Genomic DNA, 17,101 nt, shown 5'->3' with positions numbered 1-17,101 from the left:
GGCAGAATTGGTTACCTCTGGACAGAGCCAGCCTAGCTTTATTTCCCTGTTTCTCAGTCATAAGTTAACTGGTTACTGGTTCCAGTTTCATATGTGCCGTACAGACATGAGATTGGTATCGATCCTTTCATCTAACTCTCAGCAAGAAAGAAAAGAAGCGTATTTCCTAAAATACCAATACAATGTAATACTCACACTATTACTTGAAGATAAGGACTTTTTGCCTCTTGAGATTGTTTTTTTGTTGTTTTAAAGTTGTGTGTGTGTGTGTGTGTGTGTGTGTGTGTGTGTGTGTGTGTGTGTGTGTGTGTGTGTGTGTGTGTGTGTTTCCAACAGGAGGCATGCTGTCAACAAGACCATCCAAACACCTCTCTAAAGTAGGCATTAGCCATGACGAGAATGACACACCGAGTTGTGTGTCTCCACCTCCTACCAAGCAAGACAAAACAGTCTCATCAAGGCTCTCCAAACATAGCGACAATATCAAACAACACCAAAATAGTCCAGTAAAGGATTTAGCTGATCCCTCATCTCTAAGCAAGCTTACAAGAGGTCAGAGAAGCTCTGACAAAGTCAAATCCAGGACTCTTCAACATTCCCCAACTAGGAATTCTACAAGCACATCCAAGTCTAAACTGGAGAATAGTAACACAGAGACAAGTGTCAAAGCATCTGAGATTATTGTAGCAGATCACGTTAAGGACAGCGCCAGTAAAATCAAAGTGAAAGAAAAAGATGCAGTGGAATTAGAGGAGAGCATAACCAGTCCTACTACTGAAGAGATTTCAAAAATCCAACCAATACAAAATAATGGTGTGATTATTACAGTAAACACCCCTAGCTGTGAGGTTCCAAGTAATTTGCCAATCACTGATGGAAACAGTGCTCAGACTAATAGCCAGGGAGGACAGTATGAAGCCAAACAACAAACTAAATTTGGGCCTTCACCTGAAAATGTATCTGACATTCAAAGTGACAACACCACACCAGAACAGAAAACACTGTTATCACCAGAAATGTCTTCAGAAAAAGTAAAAGACAAGCCCCTTTTAGAGACAACCCAGCTTATAAGTAACACAAAACAGGATTTAATCCAGGAGAAAGGCCTTTCAGAGCCATATTCTGCAGTGCTGGCTCAGGACACAATACCAGTTCATGAGGATGTAATGAATATGTCAGCCAAACCTGTTGTGGGTGACAGCTTTCACTGTGACATAATGACCCACTCTGATCATGAAGATGTTATGCAGGGTAGTGTTTCCCTTAAAGAAACAAATGAGGTCACCTTTAAAGAAAAGGCTACCAGAAATAATCTTCCTAAATTAACTTCAAAACACCAAGATGCCGAACAGCAAGATGTATTTTCAGCCCCTTTTATTTCAGTTGATGCTAAAATGGCCAATATAGAGCAGGGACAAGAACATGATAAATTTGATGATCAAACCCCAAATATCATTCTTGAACATGATAGATTGCCCCCCACATTAGGCAGAGATTCAATAAGAAATGTTGAGGTAGAGGAGAAAAATAATGAGGAGATTGGCAGGAAACCAGCAGCGGCTTTGGACATTCAAACAGGGACTGTGACTGTCTGTGAATCGCCCAAGAATGTTGAAAATCAGCTGGACAAAGAGCCTCTTTTATTAGCAGGAGAATCTGAAAGGCAGGAGAAAGAGTCAAAACCAAATGAAAAGCTGAATGACGCGGCAGTGGAAAGCAGCGACTCAAAGACCAGTTGCAAAGAGGAGGCCAAGGCCATAACCATCGAGGATAAAGCAGAGAAAGACATTGCAAAACCAAAGAAACCAACAGATCTATCATCAGTGGAAGAATGTTTACAGCCTGACTCAGGGGAGGAACTACACACAGTAGTTATAAATGCCCTGGAAAAGAAGAGGAGCGGGGCAGAGCAAGCAGAAAAAATAAGTGCACTCGATGAGAATACAGCCAGTGTGGTGGATACAAAAGAGGAATGTGAGATCTTTTTGAAAGAAAATGCAAAGAGTGACATTAAGGACACAGAGCAAACAGAGCAGCAGATAACGGCATTAACAGTAAAAAATGAACTGGAACCTAAACTACATCTAACCAAAGATGAGGAGGTCAAGGATAACAACGCAAATCAGGAGGAAAAACACACTGATTTTGTAAAGGAGGAGGAGGAAACTTCAGAACTAAAAGCTGTAAGCACTGAAACTCAGAGTGCTGAAGGTACTAAGAAGGAGAATGAAACAAAGAATTTATCAGTCAAAAGTTTACTGAGTGAGATTTCAGAAATTAGCAATCAAGAGGAGCAGAAGTCTGTAATTGTTAGAGAACAAGATGAGAACATTAAAAAACCAGACAGGAATCTCAGACAGGAACCAGAAAAAGTAAGAACGAAAGTTCAAGAGAGTACAACTAAGAGCCAAACGGAAGCAGCTAAAGGCCTCAACTCGGTAAGCTCTGAAGGCATTAAAGAAAAGACTGAAACCGATGATTTATCTCTGAATTTGGTGTATGAGATGGCAACTGAGAATGCTAATTCTGAAGTTGGCAACCAAAAGGACCAGATGTTTGTATTTGTTAGAGAGCAGGATGAGGACATGAAAAAATCAGAGGAAAACTCACCAGGATCTCAATGTCCAAGTACTGACCTAAAACCGGAACTGGACAGTAGAAGAACTAAAGTTCCAGAAAAGACAACAGAGAGCCAAATAAAAACAGATACAACTCAAGAAATAAAAGCTGTAAGCACTATAACTCAGAGTGCCAAGAGTACTAAAGAGAGGGATCCATCAATAAAGAATTTAGTGAATGAGATTGTAATTGAGAAAGCTGATACTGAAGTTAGCACCAAAAAGGTCCAGCAGTCCACAGTTTTTAAAGCTCAACACAAGGAGATGAAGAAACCAAAGGAAAACACTGATCAACCCACAGATTTCAAAGCTCCAAATGCTAACCTTGAACAGAAACCAAAGACTGTAACAACAGAAGCTCAGGAGAAGACAACAGAAGATGCCAGATTAGCTGAAAAACCAAGTGTTTCCACAACCAAAAAAGCAGCTAATAAGCCTGATATGAAACAGGAAGAGAAAAACCTCATTAAAGAAGCTGTTAAAGATGAAGTGACAAGGCAAGAGGATCAGCAGATGAAGGCATCAAAGATAGATGCCAAGAAAGAGTCACAATCTGTTTTCATAAAATATGCACCTAGCAAAAAAGGCGATGGAGAACAAAGAGCTACAATACCCATTCATGCAGGCACTCAGAATGATAAAGACACCAAAGAAAAGACAAAAACTGAGGAGTCATCAACAGAGTCCAGTGATACACATGGAGGGTTGAAACAGGAACTGCAGACTGCAAGAGAAGAGGAAACCATAAACCATTGTGATCCACAAAAGGCTGCAAAGCAATCACTCAATGGCAGTTCACCTCTTCCCATTGCAGTGAAATCATCCACTCCACCACAAAGTCTTCAGCTAAATAAAGAATCTCCATCTAGCTGGTTAGATGTGGAACATCATCAAAAACAGAAACGGGAAAACAAAAGAAGACTAGATGCCACAGCCAGTGAGGACGAATCTCTTGAGCCTGAGGACTTGGATGATTTTATCAGGAGCATTAACAAAGGCGGCATGCCTTTCTCTCTACCTCCAAAGAGACGCATTCGTAAAATGTCCCCATCTCCACCTTTTGCCATGCCAGCCATCAAGGAGGACCATTTTGAGAGAACGTTTGATCCCAAGGAATTCAAGTTTGGCTTAAGGAAAGATGGCAAAAATTTAAGGGATCCTTCTCCAGCTATGATGATAAAACAAAACGCTGCAAACAGGGAAGGACGGACTTTGGAAAAACATGGAAGAGACAAGTCCATGCTCATATCTAGAGACCAAATGGAATCACTTGATGAGGTAGGAGGAAAAGTCAAAGAGGGGGCTAAGGTTGAAGCAGGAAAAGAAGAGAAACAAAACAATGGAGAGGAGCCTGGGAAGCCAATGTCACGGCTAGGAAGGATATCCATCCTCTCTAGCTTACTGAGTTCCCCTCGGACATCCAGGAGGACCAAAGAGGAAGCTTCCTCCACCTCAAATAGCACACTTTCATCTAACCAACAGCAGGACCTGCCTTCGCTTGGAAAGCAGGGAGTTGTTGATTCACCCCTGCCTGGCGTCAGAGCAGTTAAAGAGGGTGTGAAAGGTACAGATCAAGGCTCTGCTGTGGTTGGTGGTACAGGTACAGCCAGTGAGTCAGCACTTAGCCCCTCCTCTCCTCCTTCTCTGCCTTCATTCTCGGAGATAAAGCTCCCTGATCATTTAGAGAAATACTTAAAGAAGAACAAAAGAGTGCCTGAAGTCTCCCAGAGCTCCAAACAGACAACTAAAACTAAACTGAATCCTAAGGAGAGTACTGCTATGGACCAGACCTCGATACCAGGAGTACCTAATATTGATGTGGGCCTAAAGGGTCCTGAGGGTCTGCCTCCAACCAGCAACTACATCCAGCAGACTCCTCGAAATGGACTTTCCACTTATAAGAACAAGGTAGGCAATTGAATATTTTACATGACGAGCTTTAATACTTACTTAATACTTTGACATCAGTTTTTTGTAATTACTAATAGTATTTTGCTGTCTAGAGAAATAACCCAAAGCTTGAATGGGTTTTGACTTACCAGGCTTTAAACATGCATTGGTATCACAGAATTCATCACGCTGATATTTCATAGTTTATTTCCATGGTGATACAGTTCTCAGTGTCATATCCTGCTCTTTTGTTTTGCATGGCTGTTTCAACAAAGTCATGAATCATTTGCAAGTGAGGGCAGGAAGAAAGAACATGTCCTCAGTCAGGAATTTTGCAGAGGAGATCTTTGCCAAGATCCGCTCATCTACAGCTCAACTGTCACATATCACAATAGGATATTTGCATCAAAATGCAAATAAAGCACAAATATGAAAAACATGTGTTTAGATGGACAGTGTACACAAGATACCTGCTGCACAGGAAGTGTTCATTTCTCTCCCTTTAGACCGCTGGCATGTTTTGGTTTCTTCCAGTCTTATCTTACATATTCATTAGACTTAATGCGCAAAGACTCCTTACACATTGGTGTATAATAATAGGTTTTTCTTATTTCTAGAAATAATTTGGGGCAATTTGGTGACTTTAAAGTGTTTTTTAAAGTTCAGGTTTATAATTGAAATATAAAACTTCCTTGCAGACACCTGCAGTCAGAGGGTTCCACAAAAGGCCTGGAAAGGTATGATTAAATGTTATTTATACACATTTTCGATCACATTTGTTTGTTAATACAGTGTGGTGTCACAGATTGCAATGACGTGTGTATTTCCTGGTCCAGATTGTCATACACCAACATGATCAGTTTCAAGGGGAAGCGGTTGAACTCCATTGTGATGTAGAGAACGCCACAGGAATTAAGCTGTCCCCTGTCATCTCAGTCAGAGTCATCAGAGGATGGTAAGGATCTTCTTGCTGCTCTAAAGGCCCTGTAGGTTTAATACTGTATGAATGCTAATGTTTACAAGTGTTATTCCCAGAAGGCACAGGGGGTGAGAAAATTATTTAGTCCTCTTTGGTATTGTTGTGTAGCTGATAAATCTAAATAACTATGCAGGTGATGTGACTGGTCTTTGCACTGTCCCCTGCCAGGCTGCCTGCACTATCCTTTCCTCTTGTTTTCTGAAAATGTCCATTCTGTCCTCGAATCCAGTCCATGTTTTCTCTTTGTCACAACAAGTATCTACTTGAGACATCCAATGAAGTTATGTAGCTGTTTAATTAGATCTTCAGCCATCCATGAACTAATATTGATGAGAATCCTTTCTGATTTTTGGTGTAATTCTGTCTCTCTTTAGCTGGCTCCTCTATGAAAAACCTGGCTTCCAGGGGCGCATCATTGCCCTCGAGGAAGGCCCTACAGAGCACATGGTGAACATATGGGCAGAGGAGGAAACTCCAACCACAGTAGACCATATGGATCAGCCTGTTCCAACAGCACCTATTGTCATAGGTTCTATTCGATTGGCAGTTAGGGTAGGTTATTGAGTACTGATGTAATCAACCTTGGATTATATTGTTACTATGCTGTAATGTCATCATTCTGCGGAGGTTTTATAGGTCTTTGTTTGAATAAATAGGACTGGATATTCAACTTCAACACTCTTTTAGTGCTGACTATCCAAAACTTGCCAAGTACCAAATGCTAGCATCAAATGCTTTCTCAAAGTTGTATTCATATTTACCTATTCTTTGATTAGACAGCTTTTGACTTAAATCATAATTTCGCCAATTTTAGACTATTTGAATTACGCCACGTTTTAAAACTGGCATCTTACCAGATACCAGAGTTTCAATTCTGTTACCAAAAATGTGTATCAGTTATCATATTAGCATGTATTCACAAGTTTTGAAAATGTGTAAATATGAATCTTTACACAATATATGTTTATTTTGTGTTTTACAGGACTATACTTTATCCAGAATCGACCTGTTTGCAGAGGTGAATGGCTTGGGAAGGATGTCTTCTTACTGTGATGACACAGTAGAGCTCGGCTCCTATGGTCTTCCACAAACCACTGGCTCCATTAAAGTCCATTCTGGAGTGTAAGTTAATGCCACTCGTTTAAAGTAACAGAGAATGCAAGTAATTGGGAATGTTGCATTATGGAAACATCTAGAAGTTACTAGTCAGGGTGAATGTTGAAGTGGTGCACAAACTAATATTTGGCATGTTGTATCTTGTAGGTTCATTGTTGTAGGCAATTCCGATAATTGTACTTTTAAAGGTGCAGTGTGTAGAATTTAGTGGCATCTAGCAAAACAGACAAAATAAGAATCATGTTTTCGTTACCTTAGAATGAGCCCTTTATATCTATATAGGGAGTGGGTCCTCTTCCACAGAGGCTGCCATGTTGCACCGTCATGTTTCTACAGTAGCTCAGAATGGACAAACAAACACTGGCTCTAGAGAGGCCTTTCACTTTATCACGGCCCTTTCATGACCAAAGTAGGTTCTCCTACACACTTGGAAAGGGAGGGAGAGGAGTGGGGTATTGAGTTTGTTGCAATCTGCAACCTCACAGCTAGATGCCATAAAATCCTACAAACTGCACCTTTAACCATAACGAATAATGAATAATGTTGAGGACAACTTTCTTTCCTCATCCTGTCTCCCATGTTGTGTCTGTGTGTCTTTAGCTGGCTGGTGTACAGTGATCCTGGATTTGGAGGTTTCATAGGAGTGCTGGAGGAGGGGGAGTATCCCTGCCCAGAGAGCTGGGGTTTTCCTCAACCCTTCATTGGGTCACTCAGACCCCTCAAAATTGTACAGTATATGCAATATATGATATATTTTAGCATTACAGTGTCATTTTGTCAATTGCGTCTCTCTGACAAATGTGCCTCTTTATTACAGGGACCAATAAGGGTGGAGCATCCTAATGAATTCAAGGTTTGTGCATTTATCAATATCGACTGTTGATGGAAAGCACACACAGTTTGAAGTGTCAACACAAAGTCTCATGTGTTACAGTTGTAACTAGCTTTTGTAGAATCTGGTTTAGAGCTAAAGGAAGGGTGAGAAAGGAAATATTGTTTCAAATGGGTAACATGAATCACACAAGTTTAGCCCAGGCATATTTATCTACTGTGATTCAGTATTTCAAGGGCTTTGCTGTAATTCACATGGAACTGGGAAACATTGCGGCTTTAAATTATACAGAGCCTGGCAGCAAGCTGGCACATGGTACCAGTCTCTCCATTACTGTAGGACTCAGATTTGTTTTTTAGTACTACTAAATAATCAGCAGAAGAGACTGAGAGAGATTTAAGTCATACTATCAAATAATAGAAATGGTGTGAGCCATTACAGTACACAGATGACAGGCCTAATTTTTGATGTTCTTTTTATCTTAAAAAAGCAGACTGAAGCAATAATTTTACATGATGTTCAAAATTTACATGGGGGTCAAACGTAATGCTGATAGTGTTTTACAGTCAAGCAGGAAGAATCCTGTCAAACATATTTAAAGTTACTCAGTTTTAAATCCTGATGCACAGAGTTCCATGAGGAGGAAGCTGAGTATATTTAAGTCTTCTGATGAACTTTTCACTGTGGTATCCCAACGTTCTTGTGCCAGGAGTTTCAAGTTCATTGAATTAGCCAAAATATGTTTGGAATTGGTATCTCCAGAGCAGAGTGTTTGATACTTATTTAATTCTATTTTAGAACATAGCCACCATGAAATAATCAGTAAATCAAGTTTTATTTCATTTTATTTTTATTTCCAACATAACTTTTGAATAAGAAATGTCCACCCCTCAACCCAATATTAATACTGGCAGCATCCAGTACTCACTTATTTGTGAATAAAGCAGTACACAAGTTGTAGTTGCTGTGGTGTCTGTGTCTGACCAATCAGTGACATTCAGCCTCTACAAGTTCTGCCCCAATAGTTCCTGAACTATCAGAAAGTACTACCCCAGGAGCAGGGACTTTTTTGGCTCCTGGAACTACTGTACAGGAACTTCTAGTAAAGTTCCTTACAAGGTTCTTGGTCCTGTGCTGGAAACGTCCTAGAAATTTCCTAAATATACAGAAGCTCAAAGAGAAAGCTCAAAGAAATGAAGAACATATCCATATACTTTTTTACTGTGTCTCTGGTATGTTGACAGCTCTTAGCAGCCCAGTCTGTACGTGTAGCCTGTGCACTGAGTTGACAGACAGATGTGACATATGTCAAGATTTATCATACTGTGATCTGTGGAATGAACGGCATTCTACCTCAGGACAGGAATGAGCCAGAAAACACACATAGGGACACAAACCCATTTAAACTGAACACATACACACACACACACACACACACACACACACACACACACACACACGAATAAGGCCTCTGTCTGCAACTGAGCCTCATCTTTAACTCCCTCCTCTCTGTCTCATCCAGGCTTTAGTGTTTGAGAAGCCCAACTTTGATGGAGAGTGTATAGAGGTGGACAGTGACGTGTACAACTTAAGAGATGAACAGGAAGAAGAAGAAGAAGCAGACAAACCTGACGTGAATAAGAAAACACTATCTACAGTGGGGTCCCTCAAGATACTTGGTGGTCTGTGAGTATCTGAGTTCATAGATGCAGAGGTGGGGGTGGGGGTGGGGGTGGTCTATCAACCAGTAGCCAATCAGCTGTGAATGGGCCTCTTCCAGCTGGTTGGATGATACTTTGTCGAATTAATATCAAATAAGGAAGTAAAATTGGGAAAAATAATATCCAGCATGCTGTGTGCTTAACAAGTGTGTGTTATCAGATGGAATAGTTTTTCTGTCATCTTGGTGACAAAACGTGAGATAGTAGTAATAAAAAGTGTTTTGTCCTCATAGCTGGGTGGGCTATCAAGAGGCAGACTTCGAGGGCCAGCAGTACATCCTGGAGGAGGGCGAGTATCCTCACTGCAGTCACTGGGGAGGATGTGAGGATGGGTTCCTGTCTCTCCGGCCCCTTTGCACAGTAAGTATCATGTGAAATATTCATCTGCAATATCTTTGCTCAATCTTGCTTCAATCTTTGGTGATAAAGTCCGATTGCTGTGATTTTTCTGCACGTCACCTTCCAGAGCTCAGTGACTGCTTCTATTGATTCTAAATGAACTGGAAACATAAAAGATTTAATTTCCTTTGTTTGTTTTTCTCTGAGAGAGAGAAATGGGTTTGCACTTTCTTATTATTTCACTGTGTTATTATCTTCCAAAGGATTTCCTGTCCCCACACGTCAAATTGTTCAGCGGGCGGGGCTTTGATGAGCTGGGGCTCAACGTGGACTTGCTAGGTCCTGTCCTCAACATGGAGGATATCAGCCATGGTATCAAAACCCAGTCCATCAACGTCATGGGTGGAGTGTAAGTCAAACTGTTTCTGTTAAAAAATGACTACAGAAGGATCTACTTTTTGCTTTGAGCAATTTAAAACCGTAGAGGGAGACATTTTGATCCTATTGTCCACGCCCTTTTAGTTTTGGGTGTGTGCTTCTCAACTTACAGGCATGACTAAGTGTTCTGTCACTGTACATACAAGCATGCACACTTACACACACACACACACACACACACACACACACACACACACACACACACACAAAGCCCCAGAGGAAACAATTATGTAACTGATCTGTTATACTATATGATTACAAAGGATGTGAAAGGTTTCCATCTCTTGAGGGTGAGGATTTATATTGATGGTGATATTGATGCTCATTAATAGAAAGAGTTAGTCACTATTAAAGACCTTTCAGATGTCTCAGCAAGGAAAAGTGACAGAAAAAAACATACAGTAGGCTGTAGATTCAATTTGGAAAACCCACACACAGCTACATTTCTCCCCACAAAGTTTAGGAGACTGATGACAAAATATCAAAGTATCAAAATATGTAAAAGGTTTAAAATACAAAATGCTTCTAAATGGTTTAAGATACATCTTTAAATCAGTGATTCATCTTGAATTCTGCCCTCAAAACATGGCTCATATTTTCAGTGAACAGATTTCTTGTCAGTATGAGTTGAGTGAATTAGTTAATTTTTAACACACCTTTATGTAACATTCCACTGTTTGCTTTACATCTGCCTCGCCTACTGAATCGTTTTACAACCTCTTAGAAGCATGGACTTCCTCTTTTTATAATGACAGCATACAGTTCAAGACATTGATTTAATCAGGGAGCCAATCTGGGCTCCATTTCCCACAAGCATCTAAAGGCTGAGATGGTTGTAAAATTTAGAATTAAGCTTAAGAGTTGTTCCCAAAAGCACCAAAAACCACATGTTTTATTTAAGTTTTTATTGTTTTTGCTCATTTTGAACTCTATACTTTCATCATCAACACTGATGTTCTTTGCTTGGTGATATTTGACATGAAATGTGTGATAATGTTTAAGTTAGGAAATAAAATCAAACTAATACATGCAAATTAATTCAACATCGTCATCGTCCTCCTCTCTTCTTCTCGCCTGATAATCTTCTCTTCTGGCTGAAATGCCTCTTTCCTAATGGTATATGTTCAGGTTCCCTATCTTCTCTTTTCTTTTTATTTATGGTGTTTATGTTGTTTGAAAAGATGTAAATCCTGCTGGTTTAATACAGAAATAATGAATGACATTCACAATAGCCGCCACTGCTTCATTTTAGTTTTAATATGAGCTTCAGAATAACATCTGCCTCGAGCAGCAGTGATCAAAGTTTACTTTCTTAACTGGCTTCCTCCATATAACATGAATTATTGACTGTAGACTGACTGTCCTCTTAACTTCTAAGATCTATCATCATTGGGAAACAAGGCTCCGATTAGTAAGGCATGGTGCATTCTTAAGATTATGAAGAGACACTGTTAGCTGTTTGTAATAAATGAATTCTCTCTGCGTGACAGATGGGTGGCGTTTGAGAAGCCTGGATTCAGTGGAGAGCTCTACATCCTGGAGAAAGGCCTGTATGCAAGTCCAGAGGACTGGGGAGCCCAGAACTTCAAGATATCATCAATACAGCCCATCGTCCATGTAGGAAATTCTATGATACTAAGCTTTTTAAATTAACTCTTTGCTACAACAAAGTAGCCAGTTAAATGTTAAGAACTCTGTTCATGATCTCTCTTCCTGTCTGTTCTACAGGACACGCTGATAGGGACAACAAAATTCAAGGTATCATCATTTCCTTTCAGGCTTTGTATGAAACAGATTAAGCCATTACTCCTCAGCAGTGAAGAATGTTGAGTGTCTGGTTGTCTGTTCTGGCTGTTTCACTGAGGCTGTTTGGATGTGTGATGCTGTACAGGTGCAGCTGTTTTCTGAGCCAGGCTTCAAGGGAACGCTGGTGACTCTTGAGGACAGCGCAGCAGCTCTGGATGAGGACTTCCTGCCCAGGTCCTGTAAAGTGCTGGCTGGCAGGTACAGTAGGCACAACTCAACCGGAAATGTCACATTATGTGTAGGCGATATCATGTCTGGCTGGCTGAGTCAATTCTGTATTGAATTTGGTTCACACATTTTAATTTCACATGCATCTCTGAGTCAGGGGATTTCTACAGCCCTTAGCTGAGAATTTTTAGAAACACGCTGTACGAACTCAATATTTTCACCTGACAGTGACAGGAAAAAAACTTATTATTAAATGTCAAAAATCATAAATTTGAGAGCACAAAGTAATGCTATAATACATGTTTTAAAAGATGACACTCAGTTATTAGAACAATATGACATCAATAATGTGTGTGTGTTTATGTGTCAGCTGGATGGTGTATGAAGGAGTCCAGTTCACAGAGAACATGTATGTCCTGGAGGAGGGAGAATACCCCAACACAGAAGCCATGGGCTTCCTGTCCTCAGACTCTACCATCCGCTCCATACAGACCACTGGACATGTGAGTACTGTGAATATGTATGTGTACAAGGAGTATGAAAGGCCGTGTTTGATCCATTTGTGAAGCTCACTCTGCCTTGCTGGTGATTATAAGAATCAGAAACAGGTTAATTGCCAAGTAGGTTTACACATACAAGGAATTTGCCTCCACGTGGTGCATAACAGTCAAAAAATAGAAGAGAAAAGAGAAAAATAGCACTACTACGAAAGATAAGTGATATAACTATATAAATAAAAATTTACAATTAAAATGTGAAAAATATTTTTACCATATTAATATAATGAAAATATATTCTATGTGGGAAGAGCTATGGAATTGTACAAAATATTGACCAGGAACGTGTAAAAATTCACAGTATGAAAAACAGTATAAAAGGTACATGTAATGTGCAAATATAAGATTACGTTAATCATTCTGAATGAGAGTATCGATTAAAGGTGCAGTGTGTAAGATTTAGTGACATCTAGCAGAACCGACTTGGCAGAAATGGAATATAATAATCAAAAGTATATTTTAATTAGTGAATAATAACCTGAAAATAAGAATCATTGTGTTTTTGTTACCTTAGAATGAGCCACCCTGAGGGAGCGGGTCTTCTTCCAAGGAGCCCGCCATGTTGCACCGCCATGTTTGTACAGTAGCCCAGATCAGACAAACTAAACACTGACTCTAGACAGCTGTTTTTTGCGAGTTTCGCAGCCGCCATAGGTTCTCCTACAGGCTTGGAGGGGAAGGGGGAGGGGAGAGGTATTAATTTGGTTGCAATCTGCAACCTCACAGCTAGATGCCACTAAATCTTACACACTGGTCCTTTAATTAACCTCTGTGTTTTTCTTGTGTAGGAGTTCTCTCTGCCGTCCATCGTCTTGTTCAGTAAAGCGGGCTGCAGAGGTCGTAGAGTGGTGTTGACCAATGGAGCTGTGAACCTGCTGCAGGCAGGCCTGGATGCACGCATACGCTCCCTGGTGGTGGAAGGAGGAATGTATGTCACCGTCTTTATTTTTCTACTATTATCTTTTAAGGCACAATCTGTAATCTAAATGTTAAGAAAAGGTAGTCTGACTACAAGCAGAATACAGTTACAACCTGCTTTTAATCCAAAACTGATGGACAGATCTGTCAACACACACACACACACACACAAACACCAGACCTCAACACAACTGAAGTTATTGAAGTTTTATATTGATGTTTGAATATGTTTTAATTAGTTTTCTTTGTAGTCACTAGTATTTTGTATTAGACAGAGTTAAATAACACACACAATGTTGCTGTTCCATATGTATACCATATAGTTTTTACACAAGCATTTTATTCAAACTCTCAGCCATTCTGTGTTGAGGAAATGCAAAAGGGACAGTGGCAAAACTTTAAATGTTCATATTCCTGCAAAAGGTTTGACCCATGAAATTCCCTTAAATGGTGTTAGCTTAGCTTTTAGAGCTGCACATGTTCTCATCAAGAGCAGTAAACATGTCAAAGATGTGAGGAACCCAACAAGTAAATAAAACTGTAAATCAAGGAGCTCAGCTTGGAATGTAAATGTGGATTGTTCATTTGTCATTTGATTTATCTCATATAACTTTTTAACAAAGCTAAACTAACAGAGAATGACTGGCTGCCTTCTCTCCAGGTGGGTGTTGTATGAAGACCGTAACTACCGTGGTCGACAGGTACTGGTCCAGCCAAGCCAAGTGAATGATTGGTACAAGTTCAGTGGCTGGCAGCGAATAGGATCCCTGCGTCCATTACTCCAGGTACAGACGAGATTTGGGAAATTGTAATCATATAATAACCATAGCAAACTACCTACACTTTGAAGTTGTTACTGGTGTTGATGGACCTCTAATATCATGAGTCAGGTTGATCATTTTTTTTCCTTCTCTCATACAGAAAATATTTCTTTTTACTGTGAGATTATTTTTCCAATTTGACATGGAAGTAACAAAAAAGAGGAACATTTAATTCAATAAAATACCAAATAAAATATTGTCATGTTAATAAATACAGCCAGTTATGTAATATAACTCAAACCTTTCATTTTAAATTGACATGTATTTTCGACATGTATTTACAAGGTCAAATCAATGTTTGTGCATGTTTCTAATCAACAGAAACAGATGTACTTCCGTCTGCGGAACAGGGAGACAGGATGTATGATGTCACTGACAGGAACACTGGATGACATCAACCTGATGAGGGTTCAGGCCATGGAGGAGACAGGGGGGGTAGAGCAGAACTGGCTCTATCTGGACGGGCAGCTTAACTGCAAGGTACAACACAGTACCAACACTGAAATAGTGGCATCTTGCATCTAAACCTGCATTTTTATAGCTTCACATAATGCCAAGAATGGGCATCAAAACTGTCCAAAGAGCTCCTGCAAGATAATCACACCTGCATAGACCTACAGTGTTAGCAGTGAGAGAAAAGAGCAATAATCTCTGCAGAGATGGGAGAGAATTGTGCCACAGTGGCATGCACTGTTGTTTTGTCAGAGTTACCACTGTACCTTAGAACAAGGGTGTGATCAAGACAATAATAGAAAGCAGGAAATAACATGTATTCCCAACAGACTTCAGTCCGTCCACTGGTTACCTCTGCTACAGATTGTTTCTCAGTACTGTCTGTTAGCAGATAGTCTCAAAACTTGTGAACAGATTGCAGTGCAAAGGGCCAAGAGCAAGTTTTTAGCACAGCCCCAAAAAGATTGTGAGTGGCTTTAAAAAAATTCTCATATGTATGTATCCCATATAACTATCTGATAATGCCTATATGAGTGCTTTGTTGTTTTGGGAGTTTTTCACATACAAAAATGAGCAACTAACAATAGCAATCTCAGTTCAGATGTTTTTTAAACTAGTTTACTACAATATAACAAAGAGTTAAACAGCTTATACATGCTAATGCTTCTCCATCTCTATCCACCATGTCCTCCCTGTCTTCAGCTGATGGAGGACTGTTGCCTGGGGACCACAGGCAATGTGGTGATGGCAGGCAGTAGGCTTTGTGTTTCCCCGGAGCGAGGCAAAGACAACCAGCTGTGGAACATCACCCCAGACGGTCTAGTGCACTGCCACCTCAAACCTGACCTGGTTCTGGAGGTCAAAGGTCAGATAGCTCTGTCTTGACCTACACACACATATCTTTGTCTAGTTACTTTTTATGGAATAAATTTAAAAGGTGTGGTTCAGCCTCAGTGCAGTGATTGAGATTCAGTCCTAATCCAATTGCGCCATCTCCTGGTGTATCAAGGATGTGCAGTGGTGAAAATGGCTGGCTGCACTCACAAAGAGCTGTCATTATTTTTTTAACCTCAGAACAGATGTGAAAATACAGTATCAGATTTCCATCTGCTTTTTCTATATTCACAATATTTGTCTGATGTGTGCCACATGTGAGCAAAAAATCTGTGTTGGTCACTTTAACAGTTGTTTTAAACAGTGTGTATTAGTTTATAAAAACAGCTGCATTTTATTCTCTTTGTTTCCCAGGCGGTCATCAGTATGATAAGAACCAGGTGATCCTCAACACGTTTGATGAGAGAAAACTGACCCAAAGATGGACAGTGGAGATCCTGTGATCTGATGAGCCTCACAGCCCTCAGCTGCACTTCTGCAGAGAGACTGAGCCCTATGACGCAGCTCCACTGTGGAACTCACACCACTGAGATAGGCTCTAAAGCGGATTTTGTGCAAGCACTGCACTCTTTAGTTGTATTTTGACTATTGTTCACTCTTGTTGAGGAGGGTAACCATTGACTGGATCAACATTATAACTATTAACCAAACTTTGAAAAACATGCACTCTCTTTCTCTTTTTCAGAATGAATAAATGTGAAAATATTGCTTATCTTTAACCACTTGATTTTCAAACCCTGTATATCAAAGACTCCATGCACCCCTCTCATGTTTTCACTACATGCAGTGAGAGCTCAGCCCTGTTTCAATGCTGCAAACCTCTTTTTATTGGTACTTTTCTACTACATTGTGTCAGTGTGTTTTCTGATCATACTGTTGGCAAATATGAATGTATACTGTATATTGATGTCTGTAACATGAAGTCCAATATGCCTACACTCCAAACATGTATTAACATGTTTTTGTGTTTGTAATTACTGTAGATCAGCAATGATCTATTGTAAAGTTTTGATATCTTTTTAGGACTTATAAGTTGTACATAAGCATCAAGTGTATAGATTTGAGGTTAAATTTCAAAGCAGAACTGAAATAACGATGCTGCCCATTGTAAATATGTGAATGTAAAAGAGAGAACTGTTACACATGAAATAAAAATGTAATTTTCTTTCTTGCATCATTTTTTGAAAATAAAATCACTTTCCATTGTGTGTTATTGCTGTCGCCACAACAAAACCTGTGGCAACAGCAATTACAAGTGTGGTGTGGTGGTAAGTGTAAGTGTGGTGTGGTGGCTGCTTGTGGCACAAAGTATTTGGTGTGATCCATTGGTGCACTGAAATAGACACATTTATAGTTTGATTATTGGCACAAAATAAGATGATTAGCCGCCAACACTTTTCAATTCATTAAAAATGTGTACAAACTAAATGCAAAATAAAAAGTGGCATTTCCTCCTGTTTCTAGTCTCCAACATCTAAGGTACAAATAATACTTACATGTGTAATAAATTTCACAACATCACCAAAAACTGTTGCCTCAGAGTTGCAACAC

General features: G+C 39.8%; 1 protein-coding gene across 2 annotated transcripts in view; it reads left to right on the top strand.

Moving 5' to 3' along the window:
* crybg1a (crystallin beta-gamma domain containing 1a) overlaps positions 1 to 16,715 on the top strand; it is a 46,417-nt gene extending 29,702 nt beyond the window's left edge. For both annotated transcript variants that reach the window (XM_042388959.1, XM_042388958.1), the window contains exons 5-23: positions 337 to 4,526; positions 5,207 to 5,245; positions 5,345 to 5,463; positions 5,862 to 6,039; positions 6,470 to 6,609; positions 7,204 to 7,330; positions 7,421 to 7,456; positions 8,958 to 9,121; positions 9,390 to 9,516; positions 9,759 to 9,904; positions 11,424 to 11,550; positions 11,662 to 11,691; positions 11,825 to 11,937; positions 12,278 to 12,410; positions 13,253 to 13,392; positions 14,044 to 14,167; positions 14,525 to 14,683; positions 15,359 to 15,521; positions 15,905 to 16,715. In XM_042388959.1, coding sequence (XP_042244893.1) covers positions 337 to 4,526; positions 5,207 to 5,245; positions 5,345 to 5,463; positions 5,862 to 6,039; positions 6,470 to 6,609; positions 7,204 to 7,330; positions 7,421 to 7,456; positions 8,958 to 9,121; positions 9,390 to 9,516; positions 9,759 to 9,904; positions 11,424 to 11,550; positions 11,662 to 11,691; positions 11,825 to 11,937; positions 12,278 to 12,410; positions 13,253 to 13,392; positions 14,044 to 14,167; positions 14,525 to 14,683; positions 15,359 to 15,521; positions 15,905 to 15,993 — 6,344 coding nt within the window. In that variant the 3' untranslated portion in view covers positions 15,994 to 16,715. The remainder of the gene's footprint in view (positions 1 to 336; positions 4,527 to 5,206; positions 5,246 to 5,344; positions 5,464 to 5,861; positions 6,040 to 6,469; positions 6,610 to 7,203; positions 7,331 to 7,420; positions 7,457 to 8,957; positions 9,122 to 9,389; positions 9,517 to 9,758; positions 9,905 to 11,423; positions 11,551 to 11,661; positions 11,692 to 11,824; positions 11,938 to 12,277; positions 12,411 to 13,252; positions 13,393 to 14,043; positions 14,168 to 14,524; positions 14,684 to 15,358; positions 15,522 to 15,904) is intronic.
* Positions 16,716 to 17,101: the final 386 nt, after the last annotated feature.

This window comes from Thunnus maccoyii, chromosome 16 (genome assembly GCF_910596095.1).
Source record: "Thunnus maccoyii chromosome 16, fThuMac1.1, whole genome shotgun sequence".
Lineage (NCBI taxonomy): Eukaryota > Metazoa > Chordata > Actinopteri > Scombriformes > Scombridae > Thunnus > Thunnus maccoyii.
This window is presented reverse-complemented; position numbering and strand designations above follow the sequence as displayed.